General features: G+C 42.5%; 1 protein-coding gene across 1 annotated transcript in view; it reads left to right on the top strand.

Moving 5' to 3' along the window:
- The window catches only part of LOC306941876 (ryanodine receptor 3), a 302817-nt gene that overhangs the window by 97925 nt on the left and 181605 nt on the right, over window positions 1-23287 (top strand). Inside the window, exons 17-22 of the mRNA XM_079527516.1 lie at window positions 1510-1643; window positions 2326-2567; window positions 2914-3106; window positions 17333-17549; window positions 18184-18288; window positions 22200-22303. Of these exons, the coding sequence (XP_079383642.1) occupies window positions 1510-1643; window positions 2326-2567; window positions 2914-3106; window positions 17333-17549; window positions 18184-18288; window positions 22200-22303 (995 nt within the window). The remainder of the gene's footprint in view (window positions 1-1509; window positions 1644-2325; window positions 2568-2913; window positions 3107-17332; window positions 17550-18183; window positions 18289-22199; window positions 22304-23287) is intronic.

Here is a 23287-nt window from a genome sequence, read left to right as displayed (position 1 = left end):
GGGAGTGTACAAATGAGTACACTCCTAGAGTTACAGACCTGCAACGGTCCATTCGGGAGTGTACAAATGAGTACACTCTGAGTACACTCCCAAAGTTACAGACCTGCAAGGGTCCATTTGGGAGTGTACAAATGAGCACACTCAAAGAGTTACAGACCTGCAAGGGTCCATTTGGGAGTGTACAAATGAGTACACTCCCAGAGTTACAGACCTGCAAGGGTCCATTTGGGAGTGTACAAATGAGTACACTCCCAGAGTTACAGACCTGCAAGGGTCCATTTGGGAGTGTACAAATGAGTACACTCCCAGAGTTACAGACCTGCAAGGGTCCATTTGGGAGTGTACAAATGAGTACACTCCCAGAGTTAGCGTAAGGGTTCCTAACTATTGATCATTTAGTCCCCAGACCCCATTGTTTAGTAGAATAAAATCACACCCATGTGAAGTGAGGGGTGCTCTTATCATCATACGTCATCATACATCATCTCATTCTGGTCAATCACAATTTGCGTCTTCACTTTTGTCTTCAATGTTTGTGTTTACACACTTTTGTCTTCAGTGTTTGTGTTTACTCAAACCCTCAAAGCTGGACATAGGAGGGGCTAGCGCCCCTAAAAAAAACACCCTAGAGCCGGACCGGATATGAATACATTTTGATATGGTTTATTGTGATGGTAAATGTTGTATAATCGCAATGTGACTCGAGGGTGTGCGACGTGCGTTATCGTGATTATTGTCAACTCAGTGATTCATTCGGAACTCGACTCCGCCTCTATCCTGCGCATCACTGGAGTGCCAATAACGCACACCCTCTTGTGTAATATTGCTTAAATAACAGGCTTTGCAAAAAAAAAATATATATATATATCACATTCACATCGTTGCAGGTGCGTTGGACAGTGACAAATGAACACGCATTCATGAACAAAAATCACGCTCTTGCTCAGCAGAGTGCAGGTAAATAACAGGGAAAAAATGTTATAGAAGTGCAAATAAACAGGGCGAATGTGTTCAGGATGTTGTCATAAAGTGATATTGCACAAATCGACCGACTCTGTTGCCTTTATCTGCAGTCCAGTCTCTCTTAAGTTCATTAGGAACCACGACACAGCTCTATGATACCAAAAGGACTGCTATTAAATTGGTTCCCCTGTGTCTTTGTCACAGCGACTCCTCTTCACTGCGCCCACAGCAACATCCATCTTTTGACGAGAGCTGGCCTCGTTGCATAGATGCGGAGTGTATCCTCGTTGTGCATCAATTTGTTAACATTGAAATTAGATCTGCGTCCATGCTCTCCACTGCTGGCCCATACATCACCCTGAACGTATCATTTGGTAATTGAAGCTGCAGAAAGCCATTGGCTTTGTTTAGATTTGGGGTTGGGGGGGTGTCCCCAGATGACAGTGAAGTGATCATTTAATGCCAAAATAAGCAAAAAGAAATAAGACCATTACTGTATGAATCAGATTCTGTATAAATCACCCATCCTCACCCGCCCCTCTACAGATCCTGGATGTCCTGTGCTCGCTGTGCGTGTGTAACGGGGTGGCCGTGCGAACCAATCAGAACCTCATCTGCGATCACCTGCTGCCCAGGCGTGACCTGCTCCTCCAGACCCGATTGGTCAACGATGTACAAAGGTAATCACAAAAGGATCACTTTTGTCACGCACCTTCTTCTTTTTTTTATAGTTATACTAACTATAAAGATGTGTGGGTTACTTGGTCACGTTTGTTATTTAGATTAGATTTTTCTTGACCACTTAATGTTAATAATTGTAGCCCATTTAGACCTATAGGTTGTTATAACTTTCAATCCGGGAGCTAGCTTTGTGTCTCATTAGTTGTTGCTACACATGTAGCAACATAATTATTTTATAGTTTTATTTTTGAATAAGAATTTGAAGGTTTTCAGAAACCGGTTAGTTTTTAGAATCGGCCTCAGGTCTAAATGGGTTGGATATAATGTTGTTTAGACAGATGTTTACGTGGTATCCTACTTACATCATTCATTCATTCATTCATTCATTCATTCATTCATCCATCCATCCATCCATCCATCCATCCATCCATCCATCCATCCATCCATCCATCCATCCATCCATCCATTCATTCATTCATTCATTCATTCATTGTTTTTTTGCACTCATGTAAGATTCATTCCATTTTGTCTGATTGTGCATGGATGAATCCTTATTTTAGATGTTATATTTGTTTCCTGAACTGATTTGTTACCACGAGCCAATTTGTGGTGAATTGTTGTTGAAACATTTCGAGGTGACGCCCACATCCTCACGGTTGTGATCTTTCGTTTGGCATGCAGCATTCGACCCAACATCTTCCTGGGGGTGAGGGAGGGATCGGCCCAGTACAAGAAGTGGTACTACGAGCTGGTGATCGACCAGGTGGACCACTTTTTGACGAGTGAGCCGTCGCACCTGCGCGTGGGCTGGGCCAACACCAAAGGCTACGCCCCGTACCCGGGAGGAGGAGAGGGCTGGGGCGGCAACGGGGTCGGAGACGACCTCTACTCGTATGGCTTCGACGGACTTCACCTCTGGTCAGGTCAGTGTGCGTGCGTGCTCAACTGACCTTCAACTGACTTAATAATAATAATAGTAGTAGAGTAAGCGTACTTGTCTCTGACATTTAGGGAAGTACAAGTAAAAGTACAGAAAATTCGAAATACTATAGTTTATAGTCAATTTACACCACTATTGTGTGCGTGCCGTGCATGTGTGCGGGTAACAAAATAAATGTTGCGTACGCGATCTCCCACAGGCCCCGGCATCTTATCTGCTAACGTGGTCCTATATATTTTGTGTGCTACCGTGCGCGTGTCTGTCTGTCTGTCTGTCTGTGTCTGTGTCTGTGTCTGTGTCTGTGTCTGTGCGTCGGGCGGGGTGGGCAGGTCGTATCCCGCGTGCCGTGGCCTCCTTGAAGCAGCACATCCTGACGTCGGAGGACGTGGTGTCGTGCTGCCTGGACCTGGGCGCGCCCAGCATCTCCTTCAGGATCAACGGCCAGCCCGTCCAGGGCATGTTCGAGAACTTCAACACCGACGGACTCTTCTTCCCCACCGTCAGCTTCTCCGCCGGCGTCAAGTGAGCGTTGTTGTCCTTTCATTGTGTGTGTTTTTTTTATTGAATACATTATTAGTCAGAGATGTAAACAGCACGTGGTACAGTAAAGACATTAAGGCTAAAAGGATGACACGGGGGGGGAAGTCCTGCGGACATCATTATCATCATCAGCATCATATCATCATAATTACTACTATATCACTATAATTAAGCCAATGTCTGTCTGAATGAATGAATGAATGTGTGTCAGAAACACTGCCGTAGCTCCTCACTGCCTGCACCAATCGCTCCCACTTTTCACACAGGCATTGACCATAATACTATGGAGGTCTTAACGAAGCCCTTTTTCCAATTTAACAAATTATAGATTAATAATGAATTTATTAGTGAAATAAAAATGCAATATCTCCCAACGGGTAAGGGCTAGTGTATTCAATTTATCCAAACATCATAGTTTTTGGTGGTCAATTCATCAACATCATAGTTTATTTTTTTCCATTTTTTAAATCATTTTATTTTGTAGAAAATGAAAAGAATAATATATTGATATGGTAAACAGTGGCTGCAGGTACAGCAGGCAGTGTAAACTAGTAAACAGTGGCTGCAGGTACAGCAGGCAGTGTAAACTAGTAAACAGTGGCTGCAGGTAAAGTCAAAAGTATAAGAAAAGCTATAAACATCAAACAACATCAAACTCAGATCAAAGTCAATAAAAGCATGAGAGAAAAACATTAAAAAAGGCAGAAAAGCTAGAATAACAGAAACAATAAAAAGCTCAGCCAAATGCAAGGGTGTGTCATGGCGTCCTCAAGGCCTCCAGACTGTGCATGCATTCAAGGACGTATAGCTGACCATTTGGTTGCCCCTATTTGTGCTTCCCCCCTCCCGACGAGAGCGCTACATTTCCTCATTCAGATCGGCTATTTTTGCCATTTGCCAGGACGCACACATGGCTGCTCCTTATTATGCGGAGAAAATTGTTATTATGATGGTCATTTTGTTGCCCCAGTGCGTATTGCGCATATACGTAGCGACGGCACTGCATGCATTACTCCTCAACAGCGGTGGGAATTAATTAGGTAGATTTAATTAAGTACTGTACTTAAAGGCACATTTCACCGCTGGAAGAAATTGCAGTCACTCAATGTTAATAGTATTTGCAGTAGCACAATTTTAATTCGCACCCTATGGCCACAAAAATGAAGTCTGTGTGTTTGACTAGGGTTTGACTGGTTTGCTGAATTCCTACAATGCCCATAATGCTTTAGTGCACTTCCCCTCCTTGGGGAGAGGGGGAGCCTGCATGGAGGTGTGGCTTTGTTGTCCAGGAAGGACGTGAGACCACATTTTCATGACAGGTTTTTGGTCATGAACATGGCTTCATGACTAAAATACAGTATCTAAACATATTACACGTTATAAAAACCCCAGGAAGGTGTTTCTTGTGTCCTAAACATCATTCAAATTTGCTCTGGTTGCAAAAGGCGTGAAGTGGCCCTTTAAGTACAATTTTGACGTAATTTACTTTTCCTTTACTCAAAATGTGTCGCGATGCAATGCATTGTGAGTTTGTAGATCTGCTATTTTCAAAAGATTTTTTATACATTTATAAACTCAAAACGAGACATTCTGCATAATGAGTATTTTTATCGTTGGTACTTTAAGTACACTAAGTACTTTTGAATTCTGCATTTTTACTTGTAACAGAGTAGTTCTACATTGCAGTATTGATACTTTTACTTAAGTAAAAAATTTGAGTATTTTCTCCACCACTGGCCGCTGTTACGATGACGATGGCAGATATACTATGATTGACAGTCTGCAAAATTGGGATTTCAGGCTCCAGCAAGCTTTCCATGATTCTATCATCCAAGATGGGAACAAAATATATATAACTTGTTACCGTTTCTACTGCTCTCTCCAGACATGTCAGACCAGCCTGCTCTCACCTGTCAGCCAGTGGTTCTCAAACGTTTTCACGTGAAGGACCCCCACATTGATAATATGTCATGTTGGTCACGGAACCCATAATCATGCATCATATGATCTAGTTTCTATTTACCAACAGCTTCTCATCATGCAATAATTTACAATTATTATTTTCATCATGCAAAATGTGTGGACTCAAACCTAATTTATACACAGCGCACGATGGTGTTGCTTGCCAAAAGGAATCGATTGAAAATCGGTTCTTGGCGGCAATCAACACCATCATGCTACAGAGTATACATTGGATTTGACTCCAGAACTGCTGTATGGTGAATGTTGCATAGTGAAAATAATTGCACATGAGGAAGTAATAAGTACACCTACAGACTACAGTACGTGCGTCCAGCAGAGTGCATGTACAGTATAGTACAGTATAGTATTCCCCAGCATAATGTCTGTGTTTGTTTGTTTGCCTCTCACTGTGTGAAAACCTAGCTTTAATCACACACACACACACACACACACACACACACACACACACACACACACACACACACACACACACACACACACACACACACACACACACACACACACACACACACACACATATATTTTCTCATAAAGTGACTGCCCTCCAGACATGGAGAAATAAATAGTCCTACCTTTTCTCCCTAGCTTGTATAACCATAGTTCTGTCTCTCTATTTGATAAAGATGATGATAATAATTTAAAAAAGGATGATAGTAATAATAACTTTTTCTCGATTTTGGTTCTTTTTTGGGGGTTCTAGAACACTTGGCTTGGCTTTTTTCCCCTTCATTCTGAAATGTCTCTTTAGACGCCGCGCTCTCCGTTCATGCATATTTAATGCATATATTCTTTTTAGGCTGAATATTAAAACTCACCTTGAGCCCAGTGGCTCTCCCCATTAGCAAGGTTATCTTTTCACATGAAGCAGAGTGTTGGAGGGAACCATGGCGAGGTCCCCTGTGGTTCTGATATGCTCTGATGTTTCTTAGCAACCCCTTGCTTTAACCCATTCTGACCTGAGATCAGATTCTAAAAATGTCTTCTACATCCTGACAGTTTTCTGAAAAAGCTATGTTTCTATGTCAGTCGTTCTTCGATTTTTCAAAAATAGCAGACCTGGAGTTTCCGGTGACGCTACACAAGATGGCAGCTTAGTAACAGAGCTCCGGGTATCAGCCCATATATTCCCCTAATTTAGTAAGTTTTATACATCCAGATTTATACAAACTGAGTGAATAATGAATGGGGAAAAGAATCAGGGTAAAAAAGGAAAATATGAGTTAAGAAACACCGCTGTTGAACAGAGGAACGAGGAGGACGCGAACGCTGGGAAAACAACAGCAGGACAAGATGGAGGAGGCGGCAACAGCATAGCCCGGTGTCCCGACATGGAGATGGCGGATTCACTTCGCAAAGTTGTGAGTGAAGTTATGACCGCGGGTTTGGCTACAATGCAAGCCGAACTGAAAAAAGATCTCGCTGAATTCCGTATAGGCTTCCGAGAAGATATTAAAAAACAAATGGAGGAGTTTAAGACTGAAATAAACCAGAAAATACAGGATTCGACGGACCGGCTGGACGGAGCAGTGAAACGTGTCGGGGAAATGGAGGAAGGCCTTGCTAATATGGAAAGATGGGACATTGGTGTCAAGGACACTCTTCTTCAACTGCTATCCGACCAACAGGTACTACAAGATAAAGTTTCTTTTATGGAAGGGTACTCCAGACGCGAAAACATAAGAATATACTCCATTCCTGAAGGGGCTGAACTGGCGGAGGAGGGGGGCTCCACAATCAAGTTTGTTGAAAATTTGATAAAGACTGAACTTGGGGACTTGGATTTGGGTCAAAACCAGAGCTTAGGAATTATGCGAGCCCACAGGGTCGGACCAAAGCCCCCCGCGACCGCCCCGCCACGCTCTATGGTGATTCGATTTCTTCAATTCACAGTGAAGGAGAGAGTCATCCACACCGCTTGGAAGAAAAAGCCTGGGCCGTGCATTAATGGAAAACGGGTGTATTTCGATCATGATTACGCAGACGAAGTGCAAAAAAAGAGAAAAGAATATGTTCCTGTTAAAAAAGCCCTACTACAGAAGAAGATACGATTTCAAACCCCGATGACCAGAATGAGAGTTGAATTGGACACTGGTGCCGTTGTTTACGACAGCGCACTACAAGCAGCGGAGGACTTGCGGAAGAGAGGAATCGACATCGGTGATATCGTCCCGGCCACCACCAAGAAGAAGAAGGGCATGACTGCGGAGGCGCTGACCCAACTTCTGCCTTGGGAGATAGTGGGACCCAGACGTGCGTCGCAAGGAGCTAAACAGCGCTTTCAACAACAGGTTCGAGAGAGGCTGAGTGAATACCGCAGGACAGACTCTGACGATACAGGAGAAGTTGGAGTCTTGGAGAAACGTCCTGATAAGAGGTGAACGACCTATCTCCGACCTCTTGGAGCACGGTGTGTGATACAGTTAATCATACAAATGATAAATATCCTTTGAATACGTTTAAAAAAGTAATGATTACGGGCTGATACTTGTACTGTGAACTGACGCCACTTCTTTTTTTTGCTTGTTCTATTAGCTAGAGAGGGGCCCCACCTAGTGGCCAGATCCCCTCATTACTTTAAAGACATACAGATGTCTTTTATTTCCCTAGGAAATTCTCTGTGTTTTTTTTGTTCTGTTTTATTGTCTTTTTGTTTTTGTTTTCTGCTGAGGTCCGGGCTGTTGTTGTTACAGGTACAATGTATGTTCTTTGAAATGCAGGTTTTTGTTGGAACCACAGGCTTGAGGTCTAGGTTACCTATTTGTTCAAAATCTAGATTACAGGGCTCGCTTGTTGGGGCTGTAGTATTACTCACACAGGGTTCAATGCAAAAAAAAATATGAATCTTCAACATTATAACTTATTATCCCTAAATGTAAATGGGTTAAATAGCCCCATTAAGAGGAGCAAAATGATATCAAAAATGAAGAAGGAGAAGATAAATATTGCTTTCTGGCAGGAAACACACCTGTCTGATGCAGAACACGAAAAATTAAAGAAAATGGGGTTTAGGAACACTTATTTCTCCTCATATAAAAACGGTAAAAAAAGAGGGGTTGCTATCCTGATTTCTAACTCGATTCAGTTTGAACTCATATCCAAAATAATTGATAAAGAGGGCAGATATGTTCTATTGAAGGGAAAGTTGGACCAAAAAGAAGTTACATTATTTAATGTCTATGCTCCCCCGGGCAGTACTATGTCTTTCTACAAAAAAATATTTGATTTGATCGCAGCTGAATCATATGGTACTTTGTTTTTTGGTGGTGACTTAAATGCTACGCTCCATGACTCGGACTCAACAAACAAAAAGAGAAAGAGAACCCCTACAGAAAAACGCATTAAAAAGGTATTAGCAGACTTGGGTTTAATTGATGTGTGGCGTGCCATGCATGGATCAGCCCCAGGGTACACTTTCTTTAGTGCAAGACATTCTGTTCATACAAGACTAGATTATATATTTGTGTTCAATGCAGACTTGCACAGGTTGAAGGAGTGCAGAGTGGGCCAGAGAGACCTTTCTGATCACTCAGGGGTATACTTGACTTTTCATTTAGATGGTAGAAGGAGAAAAACACTTTGGAGAATGAATACCAGCCTTTTAAATAATGCTGTATTTAGAGAAGAAATGGAATCAGACCTAACTGAATATTTACAGGATAATGACAGGGGAGACGTGGACCCAGGTATATTGTGGGATGCAGCTAAAGCGGTTCTCAGAGGGAAAATTATAGCCCGAACAGCTAGGATAAAAAAGGCAAAGGCTGAACATTTTTCGAAACTACAAGAACAACTGAGGGAGTTAGAACAAGCGCATGTTACAAACAAGGAACCTACAATAAAAAACCAAATAAAAAATATTAAACAAGAAATAGACAAAGTACTGAGTGAAGAAGTGGAAAAAAATCTAAGATTTATGAAGCAAAGATATTACGAGGCTGGCCCTAAGGCGTCGAGGCTTTTAGCCTGGAGGCTTAAAAAACAACAGGCCGAAAACACCATATATAAAATTAGAGACCCAGTTACAAATAAAATTACCAGTAATATGGATAGCATACAGAATGCATTTGAAACACATTTTAAATCACTATACTCCCAACCGGACAGGGCAGATAAACAAACAATTGTTGATTTTTTGGAATCACTAGACCTCCCCTCAATTGACACAATGATGAATAAAAAACTAATTTCACCAATAACACAAGAAGAAATAGATGAAGCCATTTCTAGCCTAAACTCCAATAAATCCCCTGGCACTGATGGATTTCCGCCTGAGTGGTATAAGGCTATGAGGGAACACTTACTCCCCCTACTGCAGAAGTGTTTTAATTTCACGTTAAAGGAAGGTCATCTTCCACCATCATGGAATGAGGCCTTTATATCTGTTATCCCCAAGGAAGGAAAGGATAAAACGGAATGTGGGAATTATAGACCCATAAGTGTGTTAAACACAGATTATAAGCTATATACCTCAATTTTAACAAGGAGGATGGAGGAGGCAATGACATTTCTCATCGATGAGGACCAATCGGGTTTTTTGAAAACCAGGCAAACCCAAGATAATATAAGGAGGGCTTTACATGTTATTGAGCAGATTAATAATGAAAAATCCAGCGCTATCGTAATCAGTCTGGATGCTAGGGCTGCCTTCGACAGCGTGGATTGGGGCTTCCTCTACTTAGTAATGCACAGATTTGGTTTTTGTGAGGGTTTTATACAACGCATTCAAGCACTCTATTCTTCCCCTACAGCAAGGATAAAAATAAATGGTAGTCTTTCCGATCCCATAGCCCTGGAACGTGGATGCCGTCAGGGCTGCCCAAGCAGCCCGAGCCTCTTCAATCTTTTCATCGAGCCGCTGGCCCAAGCAATTAGAGAGGAAATAAGATTAAAGGGGATATCCATAGGTGGAGAAGAATATAAAATCGGGTTGTATGCTGATGATGTCCTTGTCACAATCATGGACCCAGGTTCGGGGCTACCTACACTGATGGAAATATTGGAAACATATGGTTCTTACTCAGGGTATGCCCTTAATGTAAATAAAACCCAGGTATTGACATTCAATTACAATCCTACACAAGAAAACATAACAAAATACAATTTTAATTGGTATTCATCTCATATTAAATATCTAGGTGTGAATTTGCCCAAGGACCTGTCGCAATTGTTTGACGTAAATTACAAAGGTGCAACGGAAAAAATGTATGATGATCTTGGCAGGTGGAGCGTGCTTCCTCTCGATTTAGGTGGCAGAATAAGAGCAGTCAAAATGGTAATTTTACCCAGATTACTATACCTTTTTTTGTCACTGCCAGTGGAAATACCTTTAAAACAATTCAGGGAATGGAATAAACATATCTCACGTTTTATTTGGGATAAAAAAAGGCCAAGGGTGAAATTTTCTACCTTACAACTGCCCCGAGAGAGAGGAGGCATGTCTCTCCCATCTTTAAGGGACTATTATCTAGCAGCTCAGCTAAGACCCTTGGTATATTGGTGTAACCGACCCTACATTGCAAAATGGAAAAGCATAGAGTTATCCCTGATGGATATACCAATACAGTCACTATTGGGTTGCACTGACAGAGAGAAAGGACTGTTTCAGACGAGGAGTCAGTGGGTAAATTTATCGTTCAAAATATGGCTGGAAGTTGTTAAACGCTTCCATCTTCAGAGGGAGGCAAAACTTTTAAGATGGCCAGCATATGACCCTGACTTCATACCAGCAGTATTAGACAATAGGTACAAACAATGGCACCACAATGGCATCACCTCTATATGTACTATGATAAGAAATGGAGATATTGATAGTTTTGAAAACTTAAAGCAGAAATATGGGTTGGCTAACCAGGACTTTTTTAGATACTTGCAGGTAAGGGATTATTTTGGTAAAAAGGTAAAAGGGTCTACTCCAGGTATTACAACAAGTCTAATCACTATATTTACAAATGCTTATGGCTCAGGAAGTAATAGGGGTCTTGTGAGTAAACTATATAATGGACTTATGTCGTTGAAAAAGGATTCTACAATGTATGTGAAAGAGAGATGGGAAAAAGAGATGGGCATTGATATAAGTGATGAAGTATGGATGAATACATGGAAAACGCAATCAACGACCACTTATTCCTTGATTTGGAGAGACTTTTGTTGGAAAAACCAGATTCGCTTCTTTATTACTCCAAAACAGAAGTCCAAACAGACTGGCAACCATATGGACTGTTGGAGAGAATGTGGAGATACAGTGGTTGATCATGCACATGTCTTTTGGTCTTGTCCTGTAATTCAACCATTTTGGAAGGAAGTGACAACACTTATCTCAAACATTATGGGTTTTGGAATAGATGATACATTCACATCTTTGTACCTAGGACAACTCCCAGATGGGCTAAATCAGGATGACTCCTACTTACTTAAGATTTTACTTGTAGCAAGCAAAAAAGCTATTACAAGAAATTGGTTACAAAAGAATTGTCCTACTGCTGACCTATTTATCAACATTGTGAAACAACTACATCTCCTAGAACAGATGACCTATTCTCTGAGACTGCAAAAAGAGCTGGGTGAAAGAAGATGGGAGAAATGGATAGAGTATTTAGCTGGGGGGGCGGATATGGAGTGAATATGGGCTGTGTCTTTTCGGTTGTCAATGAATCCAAGTCTGTAATATGTATTGTTGTTGCTTGTTGCTGTACATCCCGTGACCTCATTTGTTTGTTTGTTTGTTTGTTTGTTTGTTTTGTTTTTTATTATTATTCTGTTTCTTCTGTTGATGTTTTTGTTTTAATGTATGCCTTGTTTGTCTTTTGTGTCTCTTGCATATTCAAAAATTCAAAAATAAAGAGTTTAAAAAAAAAAAAAAAAATAGCAGACCTACAAGCTCGTAGCGCGCCACTCGGTGGCGCGCTATGAGCTTGTAGATCTGCTATTTTTCAATAGCTAAAGCATAAAATAATGCTAACACCAAAAGGGGTTCCCGCCCAAAATGGGCTAAGCCTCATTTATGCCTCGTTACGTGCCGGCGTAACATGTGCATCTACAAGCTCAGCTTTTACACTGGTGGAGCTGCCCATACTACGTCAAATGTTGGGTGGAAACTAGCGTTGATTTAGACAGCACATTTCATAATTATTTTAGTCCTCTGAAATGTTTTAGTTTTAGTGTAGTAGGGCCCTATCTTCAGTCAGATGCACTAAATCCGTAATTTGGGGATTTTGCATTGTGTAAAATAAAATATGCTATCTTGTGCCACAGCCTAAATCCTTAAAACACCTCCGCTACCCGTTACATTATGCACAGGTGTGGTTTGGGCGTTACAATAATGTAACCAATCACCGCGCCGCATGCCATTGCCTTTAAGAACTGTGCAATCCATTATCCATTACACATTATGCCCAGTGATATCTTGCCTTACACTATATGGCCCATGGAATTGCTGCCTTGGAATAGATTAATATTTGATACAGAGGGTTGTTTTGTGTGTCCAGTAGCTCCTCTATCTATCATCCGCTCTGCAACAAACACAGTCATACTCGCAATAAAGCAGTGACTTTGTGTATTGTGTATTGTGTAATCTATGAAGTTCCAGCTTTCATGTATTGTTGTTGCTTGTTGCTGTACATCCCGTGACCTCATTTGTTTGTTTGTTTGTTTGTTTGTTTGTTTTGTTTTTTATTATTATTCTGTTTCTTCTGTTGATGTTTTTGTTTTAATGTATGCCTTGTTTGTCTTTTGTGTCTCTTGCATATTCAAAAATTCAAAAATAAAGAGTTTAAAAAAAAAAAAAAAAATAGCAGACCTACAAGCTCGTAGCGCGCCACTCGGTGGCGCGCTATGAGCTTGTAGATCTGCTATTTTTCAATAGCTAAAGCATAAAATAATGCTAACACCAAAAGGGGTTCCCGCCCAAAATGGGCTAAGCCTCATTTATGCCTCGTTACGTGCCGGCGTAACATGTGCATCTACAAGCTCAGCTTTTACACTGGTGGAGCTGCCCATACTACGTCAAATGTTGGGTGGAAACTAGCGTTGATTTAGACAGCACATTTCATAATTATTTTAGTCCTCTGAAATGTTTTAGTTTTAGTGTAGTAGGGCCCTATCTTCAGTCAGATGCACTAAATCCGTAATTTGGGGATTTTGCATTGTGTAAAATAAAATATGCTATCTTGTGCCACAGCCTAAATCCTTAAAACACCTCCGCTACCCGTTACATTATGCACAGGTGTGGTTTGGGCGTTACAATAATGTAACCAATCACCGCGCCGCATGCCATTGCCTTTAAGAACTGTGCAATCCATTATCCATTACACATTATGCCCAGTGATATCTTGCCTTACACTATATGGCCCATGGAATTGCTGCCTTGGAATAGATTAATATTTGATACAGAGGGTTGTTTTGTGTGTCCAGTAGCTCCTCTATCTATCATCCGCTCTGCAACAAACACAGTCATACTCGCAATAAAGCAGTGACTTTGTGTATTGTGTATTGTGTAATCTATGAAGTTCCAGCTTTCATTTGGTATATAGATCGTGATTGTATTGTCGGTATCCATGAAAAGCAAAGTTCGGATTAATTAAACAGGCAAAATTACTGGAATTGGAATATTGGAAATGACAACCATTGCTTCCTTACAATCTAGCAATTTCTAGCCTTTAATTGCCACATTTGGTTGACACAAGTACTTTAAGATTATGGGGAATATTATATTATTGTAATTAAATATTTGCTGCACAATGGATTGATGAAACTGAACAAGCGAATGGAATCGTTCACAATGCATGGCACAAATCAAATAACTTCTTTGACTAGACAATTATATAAACACGATGGACACAAGGAATTAACACTCATACACTGACACCACGGCGCGTAAACAGCGCCTCAAACTGTGACTCCGCCCACCACCGGGGGAAGTTGTGATTTGCGCTCGTTCACTGCAATGCAATTTGCGGCATTTTCAAAACAATATTGAGCAGAGTAGCGATTATCAAACGTATTTGCAATGCCATACGTTGAAAGATCGGTTGCCCGTGGACAAGGCACGCTACCTCCGCAAGTTAGATAGCATCGGCATAGATGTTTGTCCGTATGTGATTAAGGATTGGACCAAGTTGCATTTGCAGCCATAGAAAATTCTTACCCCAGGCTAAAACCGGATGTGACGTTTTTGGGCGTTCCTGTCTAGCGTGGTGTCAGTGTATTATACACTGATTCTAGGAAAATTACAATGACAGAGATTTATGGAGAATTAAGACAGAAGGAGACCTCTGAGCTGTGAATGTTCTGCAACACTGTGCATCGAGGCAGCTCCATCTCAGGAGCGCCTTCTTCTATCAAACGGAATTTGCAAATACCGGTAATTAGAAAGAAGAAAAGCTATAAAAAAAAGGTGTTGTACCCTGTCCTTTTTCTCTTCTTTCTAATTATTTGTTCGGCCCCAAAACATGTGTTTATTGCCACGATTTGTAAGGAGGCTTAAAGGTCTTTAAATAAATACTTTCTGAAACGTATATGGGAAAAATGTATAGGGAATTCTCTTCCGGGCCATTAAAGGGGGCGGGACTGTGACACTCTATATCAGTGGTCCTCAATCTTTTTCAAGCTACAGTTGGGTGCCACCGATATTGTCCCTTATCATTTGACCCATTTAGGCCTGACCTCAACATTTTAAAAAATCCTTCTAAATCCTCCAGTTTTCTAAAAATAAATATTTTCACGATTTTTCAAAAATAGCAGATCTACAAGCTCATAGCGCGCCACTCGGTGGCGCGCTATGAGCTTGTAGATCTGCTATTTTTCAATAGCTAAATTATAACATAGTTTAAAACACCAAAAGGGGTTCCCGCCCAAAATGGGTTAACTGTCCTTTTGCGCAGATCACGCAAACCTCAGCAAAAAGAAAGGGACAATATCGATGGCCTCCAACTGTAAGGACACCCAAAATTAAAATTAAAAAAATATTTTGTTCCAAGGACCCCCCCAGAAGCAAAGACTTCAAATGTATAAAATGTATAATGAGCTTGTATTATCTGCTGTTTTTTGAATAGCCAAAGTATAACATAATGCTTAAAGTGGTTAATGGTTCAAATCTAAAATGACACGGATGCTTTTCCCGGCTGTAATGGGTTTAACTGAGCCTGTTTGTTGGTATATCTCTCAGACTTGGCACGACGGCTGTACTGTAGCAGCAGAGTGATTTGCTTCTCATCATGCGTGAGACGTGACATTCGGGGGGGGGGGGTCTGAGCATCATCGTCTGCCAAGCGACTGTATATATTTCACACGGAGCAGAGCACCGAATGCTGGCCATGCAGCGTTTTGATCTGTTATGTCAGAGTGCACATGCATGGAAGCTGGGTACTGTAAATAGATATGACCCAGTGGGCAGTAGTGAACTCTTCCCCCCCCCCCCCCCCCCCCCCCCCCCAGGCCACGGCACACACAGATAACCAGTGGTGGAGAGTAAATAAGTACACTTAGAATGTTGAGGTATTTGAACTTCACTTGAGTCTTTCAGATTTCCATTTACTTTACTTTTGCTTCTGCTCCACTACATTTCAGAGGCAAATATGGTTCTACTCCACTACATTTATCTGAAATCTTTAGTTACTAGTAGTTTCTTTTTAGATTTGGATTATTATTACAAACCATACATTAAACACTTCAGCCCTATGGCCATTTGAAAATAGCCGATCTACAAGCTCACAATGCGTCGCGATGCGACGCATTGTGAGCTTGTAGATCTGCTATTTTCAAAATTATTTTATACATTTGAAAACTTGAAATGGGACATTCTGCATAGATGATGATGAGTAAGTAAAACAAGTAAAATTAGAATTCCTGACTTTTACTTGCAACGGAGTAGTTCTACATATTATACTGTACGGTATTGATACTTTTACTGCAGTAAAACATTGTGAGTACTCTTTCCACCACTGTACATTATAGATAACACAGTCCGCCTCAGTGCTCAATAATTGATGGTGGCTGGCTGGGCTGCCCAGAATGGCATAGCAGCATCTGCGTCATCACTACGGTATACTACTTCAGTCAGTGGCTATTTCAGTCTGGCCCTCGGGACGGGGGGGGGTTACGGGGGGCTGACGTCAACACAGTGGTCCAGAACGTTTCAGTCTGGCCCTCGGGACGGGGGGGGTTACGGGGGGCTGACGTCAACACAGTGGTCCAGAACGTTTCAGTCTGGCCCTCGGGACGGGGGGGTTACGGGGGGCTGACGTCAACACAGTGGTCCAGAACGTTTCAGTCTGGCCCTCGAGACGGGGGGGTTACGGGGGGGTTACGGGGGGCTGACGTCAACACAGTGGTCCAGAACGTTTCAGTCTGGCCCTCGGGACGGGGGGGTTACGGGGGGCTGACGTCAACACAGTGGTCCAGATTAGAACGTTTCAGTCTGGCCCTCGAGACGGGGGGGTTACGGGGGGCTGACGTCAACACAGTGGTCCAGATTAGAACGTTTCAGTCTGGCCCTCGAGACGGGGGGGTTACGGGGGGCTGACGTCAACACAGTGGTCCAGAACGTTTCAGATGGTTGCTTTTCAGAGCCCTGGCGTGTCACACCGGGTCAGAGCCACTGTCGTTATCCCAGCCACTAAACCTCTGACATTTACAGGTTTACAGGGTTTTTTTTCACGTCGTCAAGCAGCCCCCAAAAAATGATCATGTATTTTGCCCCCTCCCCCATCTGAAATATGTTGTGCCAGGGACCCCCAGAATAGATGATTTGTGTTAAAATTATATATATAAAAAAATTATATAAAAAAAAATATATATAAAAATTATATATATATATATATATATATATATATATATATAGCAGATGTACAAGCTTGCGGCGTGGTACGAATTATTGAATAGCCAACGTATAATTGGACAAAGTGTTTAAAATGATTGTGATGCTGTATTAACACATTTTGCTGTTGACCCCCTGGAACCCCCCCAAGGACCCCTGCTTTAAATTATGGTCTATAAATGCATACTTTGTATGGTCCAATTATGTGAATACTTCATCCCCAAAATGATCTTCCGGTGAAGTCTCAAATTCATGGAGAATTTTGTTTATTTGTCGCGTTCCTTCATGGTGAATTATTTCGATTATTTAGATTTGTTTTGAGGGTGACGCATTCCTTTAAGTTTTGGCACTTTTTTTTCCCCGGTCCGGTCATTACATTACCCACACACGGTGACAAATCCATACTTTTTTAGGGTGCGCTTCCTGTTGGGCGGTCGCCACGGCGACTTCAAGTTCCTGCCGCCGCTGAGCTACGCCCCGTGTTACGAGGCTCTGCTGCCCAAGGAGAAGATGAAGGTGGAGCCGGTGAAGGAGTACAAGAGAGATGTGGAGGGGGTCCGAGACCTGCTGGGCACCACCCACTTCATGTCCCAGGCCTCCTTCATCCCCACGCCTGTGGAAACCAGCCAGGTAATAGAGGGGAGATAAAGATGGGCTGTTACAGGTCAGCCTGTTATTGCTGCTCTCTCCAAAAAAAGAATGAGAATGATCTGTTCTTCACCTCGAATGATACATCGTAGTGTGCCCACACTTTTTTTTGACTTGTAAGCTACTTTAAAAATGACCAGCTCAACAAGAACTACCTATCAAATATTATATATTATCCCATTGTCGATTTTCTTTTTTAAATGTACCTAGCGGCACACTTGGAATGGGAAATAGAGGGAAGGAAATGGAATTGCTATAGGTCGGTTTTATATGACTTTATAATGCTACTGGCGTCTGCGCAACCCTCAAAACAAAGTATTGCATTGTGGGTTTGAGCTGACACTGACAGGCCGTTTGGATGTCAATCAAGTCACCTTAATTCAAGTTGCAGATGCCAAAAATAGTTTTTTTTTTTTGTTACATTTTAATGATATATATTTTTAGGGGCATGTCATGTGGTCTACCTGCACAGCCTTTGTGATCTACCTTTTGGGCACCGCTGTCGTAGGATATTCAACTATTCACTAAAAGATGTATTATTATTATTATTATTATTATTATTATTATTATTATTATTATTATTATTATTATTATTATTATTATTATTATTCCTTAGGTTGTCATGCCGCCACACCTGGAGAAGGTGCGGGACAAGTTGGCGGAGAACATCCATGAGTTGTGGGGCATGAACAAGATCGAACTGGGCTGGTCCTACGGCAAGGTGAGAAACATCTCAGCAGCATCTGCAGCTCTGCATATTATTCACAATATCACACTGGATGCAAGTATAAAAGGACACGCATGATCTTACACGTCTTTGAGGAAATACACCCCCAGTGACCAGGGCCGGATTAACACCTCTGAGGGCCCCTGGGCACTGAAGCTTTAAGGGCCCCCCTTCACGCGCGCGCAACATTTTTGCTGTTTTGGAGACGTTTTGGGGCAGTTTTATGCCGTTATATTGGCCTATTTCCGGTCGCCTCCCCCTCCCCCCCAGAGTGACAGCCAATCTAGTGCATTGTTGCTGCTTTACACACAATTGCACTTTTCAGCTGCCCTTCTCACCAACAATAAAACACTAATCTTTTTAGACACCATTTATTTAATTCGGATTAGCAGGGACATTTTCCGTGGAGCTAAAAAAAACAACTTTTCTTTTTTTTAGGGGCCCCTGGTGCCCAAGGGCCCCTGGGCACGTGCCCAAAGTGCCCATATGGTAGATCCGGCCCTGCCAGTTAGAAAACTGAGCAGCTTAAAGTGCATTAGTGATTGAATGTTTGTGACCATAAAAAAAAGCCTGTACATCATCTTGCTTTCTCTTTCATAATTTGCGGTTCAACCCAAAAAGAGGGTAAGTGAACAAAACAAATCCTCTCATTTTATTCCATGTCCTCTGCTTTTCATTCTGTTCATTCCAGATGTTCCATCCTAGCTAGTTAGTTGTACGCCTAATTTATACTCTGTGGAACGACGGCGTTGCTTGTCGAATACAACTGACCTAGGCTCGTAGAGCAGTTCTTTTCGACAAGCAACTCTGTGGTGCTATGGAGAATTAATTAAGCTTTAGGCAGCGTGTTTTATGTGTTTATCAACCATGAAGTACAACAATTGTTCCAAACAAGGGCAGAACGAGGAGTTTTGGCAATTCCAGAATGTCACTTTACATTTTTTCCTCTCTATCCTGAAGGGGGAATTTGAAAGGGAAATTATGTATATATTTCCACCCTTTGCTAGGAACAGCATTTTAGTGTTATTTCCCTTCAATTGACTGCCAAATGACCTTCTCGGCTTGCGAGATGTTAGCCCATAATGCCAAAGCGATCCGTTTTGCCCGACTGCCTATAAATGGTGCGGATGATAAATACGGTGTAACAATATGCAACGCAGCTCTTATGTCTATAATACAAATCTGAGTAAGAACGGACTCCTATACGGTCTCACGTTGGGTGGTGGTGGACACAATACATATTCAAGTATTCAAAAGAGTGAAAAGAATTTGAAATGTAGTGGAGCAAAGGTCACAACAACGCTCCCAAAGTCCGGTATACTCAAGTAAATGTAATGTAAATAGCCAGTTAATTTCCACCACTGTCTGACGTGCTCGGACCGCCCCCTCTAGATTGTATACACAGCACCTGTGTCGTTTCCAAGCTCTGTAATGGAGTCATTGATCTGGGGGCGAGGATGGTCTGACTCAGTCGTTCATTAGAGCATCATTGCGCTCCCCTTAGCACTCACATTTTGGCTTTAACATCCCACTTTAATGAGGTCTTGTTAGCTAAGGGGGGGAGGGGGGAGGAGGGATTCTGGCTGGCTGGAACTGCACTAACACACCGTCACACATGCAGGGAGCCCAGGTGTGTAACGTCATAGTGGTCGTGGTTGTTACATATTACAGTACTGCAGTTATTTATTTATTTTTTGCAGTCTGCTCATGTCTTTCGTGGTTCAGGCATCATAGCCTGATTTTTACTTACTTAGGTCAGTGTTTCCCAAACTTTTTCAAGTCAAGGACCCCCAAATTGACACCAATTAGCTTGCGGATTTGAATATGCCAGGGACCCCCGTAAGAGAATAATTTTATGGCTCTAGCAGTGATTCTCAACCTGTTTAATTTCAAGGACCCGCAGTTTGACATGCATTAGTCTACGGGCCTCCATTTAATGGCATTTCTATCTGTGGGACCCCCAATTTATATTGTAAAATCAATGTTAATTTAACTCTGAGAGTGTACAAATGGAGTTACAGACCCATAAGAGTCCATTTGGTTCCAAACTATCATTTAGCTGGGGACCGCCTGGCACTCTCTCAAGGACCCCTAGGGGTCCCCGGACCACACTTTGGGAACAACTGACTTAGGTGTCGTGTCATGTGCCGAAAAATAGGAGATCTGCAAGCTCACAACGTGCCGTGCTGAGACGTGTTGGGGGCAAGTACAGTAGCTGTAGATCTGCTATTTCAGGCACACGATATCGGTGCACCACTAAACATAAAACAAGCACCAGTGTTTGCCTGTTGTTTCAGTTACCGTGGCGCTTGCCGTAGCGGCAACATAGAGGAGTGGCAACGCGGCGCTGAGGGGGGAAATATTTACGTAGCATTCGGGCTTCGGGCGTATATGAGATGTGTCGTAACCCGCTGATGCTATTATTTAGATCTTTAAAAGGTAAGCTAGCACTAGAGGGATTTGGCAGACAGCGCACGCAGTTCACCGCAGCGTTCTTGTACTATTCACAAAAGAGCTGTCTGCTGTTCGCTGGACTCACGAACAGCTGCATTATCTGTACACAGCCCTGCATGTTTTCTTGGAAAGAAAAAAAACGTATATACACCTGCCATCTGCCAACCCTCCCCCGAGGAGGAGCTAGGCCAAAGGGATTATTTGGCGTGAGGCTCGGCAGTCGAGAGGGGAATTACGTCTCTCTCACTTGATATTCCAGAAGCACAGCGCTCCGTTTCCCCCAAGAAAACATGCTCCCTGGTTTTTTCTCCTCTGTCTCCATGACATATATCCACTAGAGTCTCTTATCACCGCAACCAGTAGCAACCCTGTATTTAGACCCACACATCCCTGTGCCCTTGTTAGTTCCAAAATAAGATTGCCTGTGAACGTTAATGCTGTGTATCAGTGATTCTCAACATTTTGTTTTATTTGGATTTCCAAGGGCTCCCAGTTCGACATGCATTTGGACACGGATCCCCATTTGGCACAACTGTACACTGTGATATATCTGCAGTGTTAATTTAACTCAGAGAGTGTACACGTGGAACCAAATGGTACCTCTGCGGGTCCCTTTGGTTCCGTTTGTACACTCTCAGAGTTACAGACACGAGGTCCCCGTCCGGCCTCGACGTTGAGAACCGGAACGTGTGTGTGCTGTATTATGATATGCTGCTGTATATAATAAGACATTTACTTCATATACAGCACACGCCGTGGATGTGGGGCTGGAAACGAACGTTGGATGCAGCTAGGGATGGGACGATATGAAAGGTTCCTGTCACGATTATCGCGACCAAAAATAATTGCGACAATATTATTGCAATAATTATGCTTAAAACTCTAAAAATACCACTTTTGTTTAAAGGGGAATACCGCTCATCTTCAGCATAATAAAAAAAAGTCCCCCCCTTCCTTTTAGCCTAGAACTGGTGGTCTAGAACCTGGGGTCATATGATCAGTGACATCACGTCGGTGTACTGGCCAAATAAGTAACTGTAACTAAGTAAGTTATATTAACAACATAGTTCAATGTTGAAAATGAGTGGTATTCCCCTTTAACCACTTGAAACCCCTGCATCCATATTCTGGGGCGGAATGTTTGGCAAAAATATCAGATCTACAAGCTACTGTATAAGTGGTACCGGATACGCAGCTCGGCAAATGAACTGATCCCAGTGTGTGATGGAGAACAATTTCAGGATAAATTAAAGCTCTGCGCTGCGATGTGAGCATTTTTTTTTTTTGTTACCACGATAAACAATAATAATGACGATTATCGTCCCATCCCTAGATGCAGCGAAAAGAGTTCCGAAATGTTCCATTCTTCCAATGACTTTCCTCTCTCGTTCTACCCAGATACGATGAAATGTTCCCTTCTTCCTCTGACGGTCCTCTCTCGTTCTACCCAGATACGAGACGATAACAAGCGGCAGCATCCGTGCCTGGTGGACTTCTCCAAGCTGCCCGAAACGGAGAAGAATTACAACCTGCAGATGTCAACGGAGACACTGAAGTACGTCGCAGTGTTGGTTTTAACAAATTTAGATTTTGTTTTTTGTCATGGTCTTTTGAATACAATTTAATTTAGTTTTAGTCATATTTTGAGAGAGAGCGAGTGCATTTTCCGGCAACGGTATCAGCCGCGGTACACCCGCGGCAGGCGGTAGTGTTTCTCCCCTTCTCCCGGCAGCGCCGCGGCTGTTACCGGCAGTTTACCGGCAGTTTACCGGCAGTGCCGAACAGACTGAGATGGAGCGGCAGTGGTGTGATATAATCCTCCGGCAGATGCCACCCCTTCCCCCCGGTGTCGTCCTCTGAAATGTTTTAGTCGACTGAATATAAGATTTTAGACGACTAAATCTACGGCTTCACTTAGTCGCCTACAATGTATTCGACACTAATGGGGAGGAGAGGGAAGGTAGAGAGGTCCTTATGTCTCACCACGGCCCACCGGCGCCTAGAAGTGACATGGAATACACTGGGCACAGTTAACACACTGCCAATGAGGGGCTGGGACAGCTGTAATAGTCATAGAATGCATGGTTCATTGACAGGGTGGAGATGAACTCCAACCGCAGGCGACAGCACCATGGATCTGGAGACAGGAAGTGCATGATTGAATGCATCCATTTCGGGGGAATATCTGGATAGGAACTGGTTATATTGGAGCTAAGAATTGGTTATAGGAAATAGGATATTATATTATACAGTAGGTTGGAGGCAGGAAATTAACAGGAAATATAGGTCTGACAGAAAGGAAATGGAACTCACCAGCATGCTGTATGTTTTATTTTTATTGCAATTCTTTCATATGAGAGAGAGAGAGAGAGAGGAGGCGGGGGGGGGGGGGGGGGGGATGTGAAGGGGCGATGGAGGGATGTGAAAAACATTAAGGATTTTGGGTTGTTTGGATAATTGGGCTTGATTGCTTGATTGCGTGCCGCAGTGTCTGGATTAAATCGTTGCTCACTGCTGTGTTTATCATTGTTCCTCTGCC

The sequence above is a fragment of the Electrona antarctica genome, assembly GCF_951216825.1.
Source record: "Electrona antarctica genome assembly, chromosome: 18".
NCBI classification, from domain to species: domain Eukaryota; kingdom Metazoa; phylum Chordata; class Actinopteri; order Myctophiformes; family Myctophidae; genus Electrona; species Electrona antarctica.
This window is presented reverse-complemented; position numbering and strand designations above follow the sequence as displayed.